Here is a 16,848-nt window from a genome sequence, read left to right as displayed (position 1 = left end):
TGGGATGGGATGGGATGCGGAGGGGGGTCCAGGATGGGGAACACATGTACACCCATGGCTGATTCATGTCAATGTATGGCAAAAACCACCACAATATTGTCAAGTAATTAGCCTCCAATTAAATAAATTTAAAATAAAAAAAAAAGAAAGGAGTGGTTAAACTTGTCAGAAGGGAGAACAAAGAGTTCTGTACTCCCTACAGTGTCTAGCAGATCATGATATAAAGAAATTCAATATATATTTTGATTTGTAATTATTGAAAAATAACATAAACTTACAAAATTTTACTGAAATGAGTGATAAGTATAAATTAAAGGGCAAATATACTCCTGCAATAGCATATTTCCAGTTGTTAAGATAATTATTCTCATGTGGATGGTACCAAAGATATCAAGTTTGATTAAAAAATAAGCCTGATTTAGACTTTCACGAACTTCTTCCCTAGGAGGTGTCTGTTCTGACTGGTAAATAACATTACGACTAAAAGTCATTCCCCAGTCTTAAACACATCCCCAATGAAATGATCAAATTTAACCTGCACAGGGAAGAACCAGATACTGAGCAATGGTGAAACTATTGAGATATAACAAGTATTGGAACTTCCCAGGCCGTCCTGTGGTTAAGCCTCTGTACTTCCTATGCAGGAGGCATGGTTTCATCCCTGGTCAGGGAACTAAGATCCCATATGGCACAGTAAAAAGAAAAAAAAAAGGTATAACAAATATAATATGAAATCAAAATCTACTCTGAAACAATGCTAGCCTTATCTTTTACATTAATAATAAATATTTAAGAAAAAATAACTCAAGAACATTTCTTAATGTTGCTAACTTCTGCCCAAGCTAGCAGTCATTTTCACAGTTAAACATTAAAGAACTCTGTAAGGCAACAGAACAACTCAAAATCCAGCTGATTTGTCATACCAACTCAAATATAGTCTTCCTGTTGCATTTAGTTTTTAAAATCCTATTTCTAATCTTTACTGACCTCCAACCTATCCTGTGCCATTAACATACCTGCCTATGAGCCAAGTAAGTTTTCTACTGTAACCAATATACTTAGTAAATATTACATTACTGTTTTCAATCCTTTCAATCCTTTCTTGTATGAATATTTATCTTACATGGTACATATGCCTTAAGGTAGTAATTGATGAAATGAGATTTTAACATTTAGAAGGCAGCAGGGCAAACATGCTGTCCACCTGAGGAACACCAATTCCCTGTGGTACTGTCTAAATATATATGCAAATTTGTGATTACATATATAGGCAAAATACATACATAATAGAATTATCTGTATGATTGAACAGTGAATGTTGTGATTTTTTAAAATCTGATCAATTTAGTTATTATATAAATTATATATAACATATTCAAAGTTTTCATTAAAGTCGTAGTACCTTCCAACAAAGTAAAGATTTTTTTAAAAAACACTTTTTGTTTTGTATTGGAGTATAGCTGATTAATAATGTGAGTTTCAGGTGAACAGTGAAGGAACTGAGCCACAGATATACATGTATCCATTCTCCCCAAACTCTCCTCAAAGGGAGGATTTTTTTGCTAGAAAAATATTAGAGATTTCCTAGTCCAAATTCAATTCCTGAATTATAACAGGACTGAAATGACGCACTAAGGCTGACTTGTTTAACCAATCTCTTTACTTTTGGACCACTAATCTTTATCCCATACCACATAGCTTGCTAAGGCTTCTAAATATACTTCATTAACTGCACCATTGATACTGTTAATGTGTAAAAAAGTCAATTCATATAAAGTTCTAGTTAGAAATTTCTAGTTTTTATTTTACCACAAGATAATAATTTGAAGCCAAATTTTTATTGTGCTCAGTCGCTCAGTCGGGTCTAACTCTTTGTGACTCCATGAGCTATAGCCCACCAGGCTCCTCTGTCCATCGGATTTTCCAGACAAGAATACTGGAGTGGGTTGCCATTTCCTTCTCCAACATAGATAATAAAAACAACATGATAATAAAACAAATTTTTATTAACATTGTATAATAATATTAGTGAAAATAATCAAATGGTAGTATTAAATAGCAATAGCACAGTTTACATATTGAGAAACTGGACAGATTACTTTTGGGTTTTAATTTCTTTTCAATGCTAACCATGAAAGACACCTTAAATCTCTATCTACTGTTTAAACAAAATATTCTAAAAGAAAAAGTAGAATATTGTTAAATATTATCAAATTAATCCACTGAGTCTTGTTTTAGAAATTTAAGAAAGGCTAGGATGTTTAAGAAAAAATTTAAAGTTTACACTTTTACAAAATATGCCAAATATCAGACTTCAAAAGAAAGGCTACATACTTCATATTAATGTCCATCTTAATGCTTTTAAATCTAGAAAAGAAATTTTAAAGGTTTCCCCTTCTACATTTAAGGTGTAATTTTTTTTTTTTTAACAACTAGAGCACATTGAGCACAAATGTCATTCTTTCATTAAAACAATAATGAAAAAAAAAATGGAAAAAAACCCAATAATGAGCTTAAATTCTCAGCTTATTTTAAGTACACAATTTTATCTGTGTAGTGTGTTTGCAATCACTGTAAGCCTCTGTCTCAGGAGCTCTCTTTTCTGTATTAGAAAGTTTTCAATAGTATTGGCTTCTTTGAAGAGTCCATCTATCTCGTCAATATAAGATGCATCTACTGCTGCTCTCTCACTAAGGGAAAAAAAGGTTTTATGTTAAACCAAATAGTCATAATACCTAAACACACCAACAAAGTGATATGCTTTATTATGTTATATTTGTTAGCTATTTCATTTAAATGGCTTTGTACAATAGTCGGCTTCATTAATTTACCAACACTGCTCAATATGTTAAATTAGTTCCACAAACATTTTTGACTATTCAAAGTCCCTTGACACAGCAGAATGTGTATCTTATACATTATAATTCTAATATTAAACTACATACATTATTTTAACAGCCACACAAACCATTACTTTTAAATACAGTGACTGCCCAGTAGTTCTCCAAAAAACACCTTATAAAACATGATAGTTTCAGGTCAACAGAATTCTTAAATCCAGCCTTCAAATATATATTGATAATGTTTAATATTTCATAAATATAAATATTTGCTTTGTCTTCAGTATCACTCTATTATTATGGTTAACTTCACCAAATGGTATTTTTCTGAAAATTTTTTCATAAAATTTTAAGTGTTTTATCATCTAATCAGAAAACAAAATATATCCAGCCTCATTTCAGCTCTGAGAGTATCAAAACAAAGGATATTTAGTGGAAAAGTTAGTCTTTGAAAATAACCAGCTAATCTAAGAAACAGGTAGAATAAAAAATCTAAAAATAATAATTACCAGATAGGTTTTTTAGACCCTGAGCTAAACTTCCCATCATGGAGCTTCCAGAAGGAAACTTCTATATCTAAAATAAAGACTCAAAAGAATATACCATAAGTACTTGCCTTAAGATCTTTGCATATGTTGACAGCATTAGATTAATTTCCTTGCTCATATCTGTTTAAAAAAATCACTAAGTTATGAACTATAATATAGCTTCCACATTACAAAATCAACATATAGAAATATAAGCACTTTACACATCACCATTCAAGTCTTTCTCCAGGGCTTCATCTTTATAAAATAGTCCAGAGCTTTCAGACAAAGAAGAATCTGATTTTCCAAGAGAGGACAGCTGTGGACTATCTGGCATTTGAGGCTAATAGAAGAAAGTAAAGGAAATAGGCAAACAGTTAATAAGATCTTTAAGATATATACATTTTGTAAAAAAAAAAAAAAAAAAAGGCAAATAAAACCTCTTTCAGAAAAAAGCAAGCATGCTGGAAATGTAGGCCCAATAATCACTTGTTCATTTTATTGTAAGTTTACATTAGACTTTGAAAATGCTATTAATTCCCTGATGAAAAAGTTTCCTGTATCTTGAGCCAGCAGATGCTGCCATAGCAAACAAGCAAAACTTTCATTTGGGTAATAGCTATATGCTTGCAAATTTTTGCAAGCTAACATAATCTTTAAGGGAACAAATAATGTCTCAAATGTAAACTGATCAATTGGTAGGGGCAGCAGTGAAAAGTGGCAGGATATAGTACTCTTTTTCAAAAAATATCAGTAGGTACAGTACCTAAGTATCCTATTTATTAATATATATTGAAATGATTATTTAAAGTGCTACATATCAAAAGGCATGAACCCACTTCTGTCTCTAGATCACAAATTACCGCAAAGAAACCTCCCACTAGTTTCCTGGAAGCCTATACTTAGTGAAAAGGCTGCTGGAATCAACATGGTTCCTGCTGGGACAACACCAGCTCTGGGAATATGAAGGCATTAAATTCCACTTATCAACAGAATTATCTTAAATGAAGAAATTTGAGAAGTATATAAAAGAGTAAAGCTCCACAAGCATAAAGATTACCTCTAACTCTCTTGGTCTCTTGCAATTTCTAGTATCAGGTTTTGCAAGGTGACTCGCCATCATATTCTGGAGGCAGGAACTGCAAAGTTTAGAGCAATGCCAATTTTAGGTGCAAACTCCACAATACAGCTCTCTTGAATCCTTCCCTGTCTTTCCACTCCTCCTGTCACTGTTAGTTTAAGCTCTTATTATTCAACACTTACCTAAACTACTCAAATTATCCTTCCACTGTTCCATCCTACCAATTGCTGTTTGGGCAATCTTTCAAAACTCTGATTACTGCATTCCTACACTCAAAAGAACCTTTCCTTAACCATTCACTGCTCCAGAAAAAGTTCAAATTCAAAAAGTTCAAAAAGTTCAAATTGCGTGGTAGAGCACCTACGGCCAGCCTACCAGTCCGGTGATTTCCCCTACTCCCTCTACAATCAAACTAGTCTCTTTTGGCACTTTCTACTTTGTTTCAGGATTCATGAAAGATTTTTCTGCCTTCACAAAATCTTAATGTTGAAACAAATCTTGCTGATTGGATGTTTAGTCGCTAATTCGTGTCTGAGACTTACAACTTACGATGTGTCTGAGACTGTAGCCAGCCAGGCTCCTCTGTCCATGGGATTTCCGGGGAAGAATACTGGAGTGGGTTGCCACTGCCTTCTCCAGGGGATCTTCTGGACCCACAGTTTGATCTTTGACCCACAGATCAAACTCGCACCTCCTTCATTGGCAGGCAGATTCTTTACCACTGAGCCACCAGGGAAGCCCAAAAAATCCTATAGTTCACCTAATTCAATCTCAGTTTTACAGATGTGAAAAAACAGAGGCAGAGATAGCTGACCAAATGCAAACATGTAAAACTAGGCCAGACTAGAAGAACCAAGATCTTTTCTAGTCTAAAATAGACTTCTCTTTCTACGTCCTATCTTACCTTCATATAGCATTAAATTTTAGTTTTAAATTGCTTTCCCAAAAATTCTGAAGATAACTATCCTGTGAGCCTGAAAGATTAAACTTGGAAAATGTTGAAACCTAGAATGATATAATCTCTTCATCTTAATAGATGAGAATTCCTGTCAACACTCAAGTTATCAATTTGCTTGCTTTTTGAGAAACTATGTGGACCTGGAATATTGTAATGAATCTTGTTTGCTTAGTCCTATTTAAGAATCATATATATGACAGAAAGACAGCAGCAACAAACAATAAAGATGTCTGTTTGGCAAACTCCAAACTGTGCTTCTACATTGCTGTCAGTATCTTTCTAATATGTAAACTTAAGCGCTATAACATTAATTTGTAAAAAAAAAAAAAAAAATACAACACATGCACAGTAGTGCTTGCTTTGCCTTGGGAAGTCTGAGACTGTTTCAGGGAAGCCAACATGAGATTTGTTCTCGTCTCCCTTCCTCTTTCTCTTCCCTTTTCCTTTTACACCTCTTCTCGCCTCATTCAAAGAACATGCATGTATATCAAATCAAAACTCTTTTAATTAGGTAATTCTGCTTCTGTAAAAAACAGATGACTTCCTCCGTCACAGTTTTGGGCTTCCCTGGTGGCTCAGAAGATAAAGAATCTGCCTGCGATGCAGGAAACCTGTGTTCCATCCCTGGGTCAAGAAGATAAGCTGGAGGAGGAAATGGCAACCGACTCCAGCATTCTTGCCTGGAGAATCCCATGGAGAGAAGAGTCTGGGGGGTCAAAGTCCATGAGGTCGCAAAGAGTCTGAGCGACTAACACTTTCACCACTTTCACTTTAAGGCCTCAGCTGAACCTCGTCAAGAGACTGGGGCTCCGCCTTCAATAAATACCGTTCACAGCCCAGAACCCTGGCTGTGCAACCTGATGCGTTGGAGCCATCGTCATTACCAAGTACTACCTCTCGGCCTCAAGCAATCGTTTTCTCCTCACCCTCTCTTTCTTCCCGCCGGGGCCCTCAGGCCACCACACCTACCTTGCTTCTCACCTCCCACCCCACCTCCCCTTTCCTCCCCACTAGCGTTTCAGCCCCACTAGAGACCCTGCGAGGTAAGCATCCCCCTCTCACTGCCTCGCTTCACACGCAGTCACACCCTTTGGGCGTTCATCCTCCGCTGCCCTACTCCAACATCAGTCGGGCAGCCATACCTTCCTCCTAGGCCGAAGCGCGGGAATGAGGAGGCTGCAGCGTTGGCCTTCCCGGCAGGCAGCGCGCAGGTCACGTGACACGCCCACGCCGCCTCCAGCGAGAGGGGGTTTCTCCCAGCAGGCCTCTCGGCTTGGAGTCTCCGTGAAGCGAAACTCTCGCTTCCCAGTGCTTGTCTAGAGAAGGGGGAGATCTGAGGATGGTTCCTTAAAAAGAAAGACCAAGGAAGAACTGTCAGAGAAAGGCAGTGTGTACCAGCCTCTTGAAACCTCAGACAGGGAACACACAACAGTGGCACACCACCACCACTTTCCAAGTAGAAGTAACATCCTGTTGCAGATGGTCTGTTTCCAAGAACGGTGTAAACCTGAGTTTCCGTGGCTCAGCAAGCCGAGATTTCTGTATCCAGAAATCCGTTCCTTCATCTCCTTTTCTTTGGTGCAAGCAAACTTTGGGGATTATAATTTTTTAGAAAATTCCATTCTTGATGTTCAGTTTAGTCAACTTAATTGGCAGCTTCCAAAAAACTATTTTGTAACGCTTGTGGCTGACGTATTTGAAATTGACTCTCATTGGGAGCTTTAATGTGGTGACTTGGACCTGCAACTTAAAAGACAGACATTCTACACTTCATGTTCAGTTGTGAAAGAAAATGAAAAGCATATTACCTCATAAAACAAAGGTCAGTAACACTTCCTATAACAATCCAGGTAACTTCCAGGTCAACAATCTTGCACCTTAGCAAATTATACTTGACATATACGTATTATTAATGCCCACCCCCCCCCTTGGCTTTTTAAATGTTAGCTGTTATAAAGACTTGTAAGTATTGTGTGTATATATTTATCGTTTGTGAAAAAGCCGATTGTTTCAACTCCTAGGCAAAAGGGACTCAGTTTAACTTGAGTTGCTATTATTGTGAAATGTAAGTCATTCAATAAAACTGGACCACATGATTATGTGCAGCTGAATGGCAATCCACTGGAGTACTCTTGCCTGGAAAATCCTATGGACAGAGGAGACTGGAGGGCTACAGTTGGTGGAATTGAAAAAGAGTTGGTGCAACTGAACACAATTGATAGTCTATTAAAGAGTCTGATCACCATCTGAGGCCTGGTAGCAATGCATATAGAAACATTCCATATTTGTGATAAAAATGAAGGGAAACGTTGTCATTCTGATGCTATGTCCTAAATTTTTTGGTGTTCAGGTGTCCTCTCAAGAAATAAAAATATAAAATTAAAAAAAAAATTTAATACCCTGACTTGGTAAAATATAAAGTTATCCAATCAATGTTTATCTTTTCATTATTATCATTACCGTTGTTATTATTCTTAATGGTCCATTAAATCCAAAAGTCTGAGAAATACTGATCTAATTCCTCTCCCAGCCTTCACATTGTATGATAGCCAAACAGGTAGTTATGTACTTATTAAAATATTTCCAGGAAAACTTTGTGTTTTTGTTCAGTCACTCAGTTGTGACCAACTCTTTGTGACCCCATGGACTGCAGAACATTGGGATGAGAAAAATGATTCCACCTAATACATAAATGCTTACATCGGATTAAGAGGATACCATGGACATTTTCTTTTTTTTTTTTTCGTTATATAAAATACATAAGTGAGAGTAAATGTGAGGGTGCAGAGGGTTATAATTGTCCAGCACTTTAAAATATTCAAAGAGCTACCATCCTCTCATTTAATTTTCACAAAAAACCCTATGCAGTAGGTAGGACATAGACACATTTGGGTTGCTCTATGTAAAAGAAAAAAAGTTTGTCCCAAAAGTAAGAAATGGGTAAATTATGCATTATGCACTTTTACAACTGGAGAGAAATAATTGGCAATGGGCCATTTAAAATTAACTTGCTTGGTGTTCTGCTTATTTAAATCACAGTTTGACTCTACTTAATGCTTTTGTGCTAACTGACCCAACTGAACAACCCAGAGGGTGAAACTTGTCATCAGTTTTAGTAATACACTTTAAGTTTTTAAAGATTATTTATGTATTTATGGCTGTGCTGAGTCTTCGTTGCTGCGTGCAGGCTTCTCTAGCTGTAGCAACTGTGGGTTCCTCTGTAGTCGCAGTGCATGGGCTTCTCGTTGCAGTGGCTTTTCTCATTGCCAGCACTGGCTCTAGGATGCCTGCCCTCAGTAGCTGTATGCACAGGCTTCGTTACCTCAGGGCATGTGGAATCTTCCTAGACCAGGGATTAAACCCATGTTCCTGCATGGGCAGGCAGATTCTTAACCACGGAACCATCAGCGAAGTCCCATCATGCACTTTTTTTATTGTTTATTTTTAATTGGAGAATAACTGCTTTACAACATTGCGTTGGTTTCTTAAGTGTCCTTTTTTTTCCCTTCTGATAACCACTGTACCAAGCATCCTCAACCATCCTATCTTAGACTTCCTTTGTAATCACTGCTATGGACATAATGTTTCTTTGACGTTATGAAATGAAAACCCTATCTTGTTGACAATTAAAAAAACACACAAGCAACAACAACAAAAACACCTCAACTAGCTGTTTTTATAAACGTTTTGTTTCCTAATTCTAGAACCCCTATTTCCATACAGTCTCTGAACTGGCAAAAAAAAAAAAAAGTGAAAACAAACAAAAAAATCACTGTGCTAATTCCCTAGCTAGCAAGGTAATACAATTTAGCAGATGTTCAAGAGAAAATTAGCTAAGAAACTTTGTTTCTGTTAGTTATTTTCAAGGCTGTGATAGTAACACTCTGCTCTTTACCAGTTTCATTTTAGGTGGGGTGATTACATTTCAGGACTTAGCCTAGTAGGGCTGATTATTCAGCACTGTTCAGTTGCTAAGTCGTGTTCCGCTTCTGCCGTCCCATGGTATTCAGCACAGTTAGATGAGAAAATGTGCTGAAACCTGACTAGAAAGTCTCAAAAGAGAAAAATTAATGTGAGAAAAACGCTTCTGATTTGACCAAGCAGGTGCTTTTTTTTTTTTTTTTTTTAAGTGTTTGGGTGTACTTCAGAAAGAGGTACAAACTTTGAAGGGCCAGAACTGCAACAGAAGAAATGATTCCATTAAGTGATTTCATATCCTTATTCTCTGACACTTTGTTTCAGGTTTCACTGCCTTAGGAAAGAGCCCACGTTTGAAGGCGGGTCCGAGGCGTGCCAGAACAGTCTCCTCCCTCCACCTTCTTCCTCCTTTCTCCCCAGCGCTAGGCCACCTCCTTCCCAGACCGCTGTCGGATCCGGACGGGCAGTTCTGCTCCCAGATGCTTTCAGAGCTGCTGGCTGCCTGCTTCGGCTGCTGACGGGGCTGCCGTCTTCTATAAAGAAAAGAAAGGGACCTCAAACCTTTCAGATCACCTTTCCTCTCCTAGGAAGCTATTGAGCACAGGTAAGAAATATCATTACTTGCTATTTAGAAACTCAAGCATGGAGATGAGAAGTAAGTGATAAGATAGAAAAGTGATTGAGAGGAATTTAACTTCTCTCACATCACTATGATGGGAGACTAGTTGCTAACAACATAAGGAACATAGATAGCACAGTCAGAAGAAAATCTTTCTCTCTTTTAGCCACTCTTGGAATCACTTTAGAGGAAATGTTCTTGATCCTATGACCTCTTTATACTCCTAAAAATTATTGAGGATCCTGAAGAATTTTTGTTTCTCTGGGTTATTTATTGTATTACTGTCCTTTGCTATGTTAGAAATTAAAACTGAGAAAGGTAAAAAATAATGACCTGTTTATTTGAAGATAACAATAGGCATATGACATATTAGCATAAATAACTAAATAACATTTTAAATTATGGATAACTATATATTGCAAAAAAATCTCCTGTGAAGAGTGAAATTGTTTTCATTTTTACAAATCTCTTTAACATCTGGCCTAATTAAAAAAAAAAACAGGCGTATTCTCATCTGCTTCTATATTCAGACTATGCAATATCACACAAAATGTAGCCCCTGGTAAACTCTATTGTACACTTACGAGAGTGAAAATGACAAATTACATCTTAGAATTATTATGAAAATTTCTTTGACCTCATGAACCCCCAAGAATCGCTGCTTTAGAATGTTGAAATAAATAAGCTTCTCTTTAAAGGGAGTCTCAAGTCTGAATCAACTATTTTAAAAGCAAACAAAAAATTAATACGAAATCTTGATGGAATCTGCATCGGCACTCTTATGCTGGGCTACACTGGACAATATTATAGCATTCCCCAGGAGAATTTTATTTCACAGCAAGGAAAAGGATGAGTAATATCTTAATTTGGAAGCTTGAATAACAAAAAATAGGACACTTAAATTCTTTATGCCATCTGTGTGTGTGTGTTAGTTGCTCAGTTGTATCCGACTCTTTGCAACCCCATAGACTGTAGCCCACCAAACTCCTCTGTCCTTGGAATTCTCCAGGCAAGAATACTGGAGTGGGTTGCCATTCTCTTCTCCAGGGGATCTTCTCAACCCCGGGATTGAACCCTGGTCTCCTAAATTGCAGGCAGATTCTCTACCATCTGAGCTACCAGGAAGCCCATGCCTGCATGCAGCTGTCTCAAATTCTATTAAATCTTCCTTCAAAATATCTTTTAAAATCTGGCTTGTCCATAATATCCCTATGTAAATATTATGAATTCTTACATTAATTCATTCATGAATTCTTATCATAGTTTCATAGCCTCTCTAATCTTTTTCGTTGTGTCATTGCCAGCTCAGTAATCTGCTTTCCTATTGCCTGTGAGATTAAATATGTTCTATGTGATTTTTCCAAGCCCTCTATAGTCTAACCCACCCTACCTTGTGTTCAGTGCAGGACAGCAGAATTGTTTCACTACAGTCAAAAAAATAGCTCTTTTTTACAGTCAAAACAATAGCTCCGTTCAGCTCACCTCTCACCATAGTATGGTGTTAATTATCACCTAAATGCTCTCCCATGTGCTCCATCTCTTCAATCAAGCAATCAGGATTAAATTCAATTCTCCTTTTCACACAAGGTCAATCCAGCAGTTCTATTTTGGCTTCTTGCTTTGAGCCTGTATTTAACAGTTGATTATATACTGTACACCTTTTATCATTTAATAGCTACCCAAATTTTTACCTGAGTCTTCTTCCACTCCCCACCTTTACCATGCCTACATACTTACCTTCATAAGATGGCAAAATCTTGAAGGACAAAATGACTTACAGAACTGAAGAGTTCTATTCTGACCTTGTTGCTGTCAAGATGATTACCTACCTGATTTTAGGGAATTAGTTAGGTAACCTGCTTCCTCATTTCATCCTGTATCTATTCCACAGAATTGAAATTCCACAGCAAAGGTAAACATAATCATTATTGCTTTTCAATTTCAAGACATTTTGACTTTTAATCTGATAGTATGTTTTTAAATTCCCAGTGGCTTAATAAAGCTGGTTATATAATAAATACTCCATTGGTAAGTATTGTCTTTGAATTATGAGGAAGTGGTTACTAAGGTGCTTGCCACATATAAATGTCTCTTTCTCTGCCACCTTAACTAGAATCTAGAATTATAGAATGCTGGAGCTGGGGGAAAAAACAAAAACTCAAATATTGACCCTTCAACACTCTCTTGTCCAAATGAGGAAACTGAGGCCCTCAGAATTAAATGACTTACCCCAGAAAAGATTGGAACATATATGGTTTAATCACCATTTATGATAGATGAATGATTTTCTACCATTCACTAGCCTCTGGCTAGTTTCCAAGGCTTGTATAACTAAAACTTCTTATTGATGCAAAGAATTAATTATTCCTGCATATTCCTGAAAGGATCTGTCTGGAGTAGTTTATAACTCTTTAAAAAGAAAAAGTTAATAGTGTCGGAATCTTAGCCTGAAATATTCAAATCATTTTTATCTGATGGGACCTATAATTTTTATAGATTAAAGAAAGCAAAGGAACATGGATGAGGAAGGAAAAGAGGAAAGTTGGGGGCAGTGGGAGAGGAAGAGGAACACAATACTTGTAATCTAGATGTTTTAAGATCTAACAAAAAAAATGCTAAGAAAATAAAGAATTTAAAATAAACACTTGCATGAAATAAAAGAGAAAGTAAAACTATTAATACTAGAGAAAAAAAGAAGAAGAATATTTGAGAAATTCCATTTTTAAAAATCTGTCTTCAGACTTCCCTGTTCTTTCCCTTTCTTAGTGGCTTTCGGATGGAGTTTAAGTTTTTTTGTTTCATTATTATTATTATTATTATTTGGCTGTGTCAGGTTTTAGTTGCTTGGGGCTCTGAAGCATGGAATCAGCAGTTGTGGCACGCGGATTTTGTTGCTATGCAGTCTGTGGGATCTTCATTCCCTGACCAGGGATCAAACCCATGTCCCCTGCATTGCAAGGTGGATTCTTAACCACTGGACCACCAGGGAAGCCCCAGAGTTAAAGTTTTAAGATAGAAAAAAATTTTCTACCAGTCTCTTTACACAGTGTTGTCATGGCAACAAGGTTTATCATAGCAAACATTTATTTAACATTTTTTGAGCTCCTACTATGTGATAAGCTCTTTCCAGGTGTTGAAGAGTCAAAACCCAAAAGGCATCTCATGGTCTTAAATAAACTCAGATTGAAGATGGGTGGACCTATTTGTAATCAAAGTAATCTTAATTCAGGGTAATAAGAACTATTCTAGAAGCATGAACACAGGGAGGGGGTTGTGGGCACTGATGAGAGAAGGATAAGCTAAGTGTGGAGGAGTCCATTTTCTGGGAGGAAATGTTTGAGCTATGGCTTAAAGGATAAACAGTGAAGAAGGGTTTGGCAGGCAAAAAAGGGAGGGGAAATTTTGGCCTGAGGGGAAATAACTGGCTAAACAGTGGGATGAAGGAGAGTCTGAAAGGAAGAAAAGTAAGGAGAGGAAATTAAAATAGAAGATATGAGAAATGACAAAGGCTAGATTTTAAATAGTGCTGCTGGAGATGGAGAGGAGACACCAAATTCTGGGCACATTTCTGAGTTATAATCTATGGTATTTTTGAGACAGGAGAAGGTTAAACAAAGGAATTGAGAAGAACTCCCAGATTTCAGTTTGGTTGGGTAGGTCGTTCCTGTCCAACTCTTTGCAACCTTATGGACTCCTCCCAGGCTCCTCTGTCCTCAGAATTTTCCAGGCAAGAATAGTAGAGCAGGTCGCCATTTCCAACTCCAGGGAATCTTCAACCCAGGGATTAAACCCACATCTCTTGTGTCTCCTGCATTGGTAGGCAGATTCTTTACCACTCTGCCACCTGGGAAGCCCAAGTTTCAGTTTGGGACAGGTTATTTGGACATACTTGAGAAGATAATTCATTAGTACATCCTACAGTTGGGACTATGGATCTGGAGCCAGAAATTGTAATTTGCAAGTTATTTATCCCCCAGTAACTGCCACCCTCTCTCTTTATAGTTAAACTTCCTAAAAGGACAGTTTATATTCAATATCTTTACTTTTTTTTCATCCCATTCTGTTCTAGATCTTTGTCCACTTGCCTTCCCTTCCTTCACTTTTCCTAAACTGTTCTACTGTTATCAAAAATTTCTAATTGCCAAATTCAATGAACAAGTTTAAGCTTGTATGTAAATTATGGACTCTGCAGCTTCTGACTCCAACCAGCTCCTTCTTGTTGAAGTTCCTTTGCTTTTTGACTTCTGTGATTCTTCTCTCTTAGATTTGCAAAACTGATTTAATAATTTTCTCCTCAAGCCTATCTTTCATTCTGTTTTCTTAATGAGGTAATCACTCAACAAATTGCCCAAGCCAGAAACTTTGAAGTCATCCTCAGTTCCTCCTTTTTCCATTTGACTCGCAACTAATCAGCTAAAAAATGCCGTTTAGTCTCTCTTGAATCATGCCTAGAGCCACTGCCTTAGTTTGTAGCTTCATCAACTCTTAACTTGTTAAAATTGTTCCTGCAGCTGTTTTCTGGTCTCTGTCAAAATTTATTAATATCTCATCAAATCCATTTTCTATACTGGTGCCAGAGAGAGCTCTTTGAAACATAAATTTCGCCATGTCTTTCTTCTATTGGAAATAAGTACTTTCAGAAAAAAAGTTCAAGTTCTTTAGCCTACTCTCCTTTTCAAGCTTTTGGCAAACTTAACTACACTGCAAATTGCATTTATTTGAATTGAACTAGGCAGAATCAAGCTAATTTAAAATAAAAATATTAATCTCACTTTATAGGCAAAATGAAATATGTGAACTCCAAATTAAATAGTTTATTTAGAATGACAGTTTCAAAGCTGGTAGGCCAAGTGAGTTGTGAACCATTGCCACATAGAAGTGCCTTTTCTACCTGGTAAAAATATCTGCTTTCACGTTGGCATATTGTAAGTGAGGCTATTCTTTAAACATCTCAGAAGTTCTTGAGACAAACAGGTTATTGTGGCATTACTTTTATTATAATTTTAGATATGTATTCATTCATTCAGCAAGCATTTATCAGATGTCTGCTACGCACCAGGTTCACAAAACTAAAGCTGATGATATTCCTACTCTTGGGGAATTTACATTCTAGCAGGGGAAAAAATAATAAAGGATATATTTACAAACCATGTTAAAATATTGGAGGCCATATTTTTATGAAATTGTCTAGAAGGTATAATTTTCTTTGGAAATCTCAGCCATTTATTTTCAATATCCCCACCCCCACTTTGCCTTGACCCCTTTCATCAAGGCACTTAGATATTCCAAAAGCTCATTCTTTCTCTTGTGTTTTTCTTTAATTGGAGGATAATTACTTTACAATGTTGTGTTGCTTCCTGCCATACAGCAACATGAATCAGCCATGAGTTTATTTATATATATATATATATATATGTCCCCTCCCTCTTGAGCCTCCCTTCTGCCTACTCCCATCCTACCACTTCAGGTCATCACAGAGACCAGGCTAAGCTCCTTGTGTTATACATCAACTTCCCACCAACTATCCGTTTTACATATGGTGATGCATATACTTCACTGATACTCTCTCAAGTCTTGTCTTTTTTTAAATTTAAACAATGTTTATGGAGAATCATGTGGTTCTCTAAAAAAATAAATGTAAAATAAAAAGCATACATATGTGTATATGTACATATATGTATGCTTATATATTATATATGAACTGAATCTAGGTAATACTGTTAAATAGCCACCAAATGGACAGTCAGTTCAAGATGGTGGCCTCACAAGACCTTGAATTCACCTCCTGCCAAGACAACAGACCTACAGTTACAGATAAACCATTCCCTCTGAAAAAGACCTAAAAACTAGCTGAAATCTCCTCCACAAGAAAGGATAAAAGAGCCACATCCAGATGGGTAGGAGATGGAGAAACATGGTTTCACCAAGAACCCCACTTATGGTGCAACAACCCACAATAGAGACTGAGCTATTCCTGAGGAGCAAGAAATCAGTGTCCCACATCAGGCACCCCAGTCCTTGAAAAGATAAGCCCCCAATACATCTGGCTTTGAAAATCAGTAGAGTTTATATCCAGGAGAACCACAGGACTGTAGGAAACAGATTCTGTTTTTAAAGGGCTTGTGTACAGATTTATTTACCATAGGACCCATCACAAAAGTAGCAGTTTGAAAAGCACCCAGACCAAATGTGAAAGAAGAGTCATTTGCTAATCTCAAAGCATCTGAGGAAGGTGCAGGAGCTGGTTAGTACTCTCTCCACCTGGATGAAGGCACTGGCAGGTGCTGTTTTGGCATTTCCCTTCTATCTTGCTAGCACTGGCACAGATGTGTGCCATCCTGGCACTCTCCCTATAACCTGCTAATACCACTGGGCACACTGCACCCCCATATTTCTCTCCTGGCCCTGCCAAGGCCAGGCAGGTGTACACAGCCCACATGGGGGAGTATTCCTAGACCTCGTAATTTTGGTGGTTGGAGGGAATGCATTTCTGGGTACCATGAATCTGAAACAATCAAACAGGGAGTTCTCAGAAGACTACCACCCTCAGGGTACTGCAGACAGCAGACTGAAATGTACCTCCACTGTCCCTTGAAAAAGGATTAATGACTTGTCCTGGAGCTTCAGGCTGAGGAGCACACTTCAGGTTTATCTCATCTAAAAGCCATGGGGGAACCATCTCTGCACTCTTCTTTGGCTTTTCACTAGCACCTATGAGAAACGATCTCACACACACACTACTATAGCCCTGATTTTTGCCAACTGTAGTCAAAAGGACACCTTCAGATGGCCAGATCTGGAGGCTAGCAGAATTTACAATTGCAGTCCCACAGGGCAATATATATTTACATACCTTAAAAACTGCTGCCTGGGAGTCTGGCTTCTAATCAGCCTGAAGCTAGGTG

General features: G+C 37.3%; 2 protein-coding genes across 5 annotated transcripts in view; one reads left to right on the top strand and one right to left on the bottom strand.

Annotated features, from left to right (window-relative positions):
* Positions 1-1,884: 1,884 nt before the first annotated feature.
* Positions 1,885-7,167, bottom strand: TEX12 (testis expressed 12). Its single transcript, XM_061126824.1, has 5 exons — positions 6,549-7,167; positions 4,428-4,506; positions 3,599-3,710; positions 3,457-3,508; positions 1,885-2,690 (listed from the first exon to the last, which is right to left on the bottom strand). The coding sequence occupies exons 2-5, from the start codon at positions 4,488-4,490 to the stop codon at positions 2,546-2,548; spliced, it is 372 nt and encodes a 123-aa protein (XP_060982807.1). The 5' UTR covers positions 4,491-4,506; positions 6,549-7,167; the 3' UTR covers positions 1,885-2,545.
* A 2,575-nt stretch (positions 7,168-9,742) lies between these two features.
* IL18 (interleukin 18) overlaps positions 9,743-16,848 on the top strand; it is a 28,611-nt gene continuing 21,505 nt past the window's right edge. For all 4 annotated transcript variants that reach the window (XM_061144798.1, XM_061144790.1, XM_061144781.1 and 1 more), the window contains exon 1: positions 9,743-9,928. The gene's annotated coding sequence lies outside the window, so the exon portion shown is untranslated. The remainder of the gene's footprint in view (positions 9,929-16,848) is intronic.

Source organism: Dama dama, chromosome 1 (assembly GCF_033118175.1).
Source record: "Dama dama isolate Ldn47 chromosome 1, ASM3311817v1, whole genome shotgun sequence".
Taxonomy (NCBI): domain Eukaryota; kingdom Metazoa; phylum Chordata; class Mammalia; order Artiodactyla; family Cervidae; genus Dama; species Dama dama.
Note: the sequence above shows the minus strand (reverse complement) of the source record. Positions and strands in the feature narration are given on the sequence as shown.

Coding starts and splice junctions, on each gene's coding strand:
- TEX12 (XM_061126824.1), bottom strand. CDS start 4,490: ATGATGGCGAGTCACCTTGCAAAACCTGATACTAGAAATTGCAAGAGA. Junction 3,711..4,427: donor AGAGACCAAGAGAGTTAGAG/GTAATCTTTATG, acceptor TTCTTCTATTAG/CCTCAAATGCCAGATAGTCC. Junction 3,509..3,598: donor CCTGGAGAAAGACTTGAATG/GTGATGTGTAAA, acceptor TTTTTTAAACAG/ATATGAGCAAGGAAATTAAT.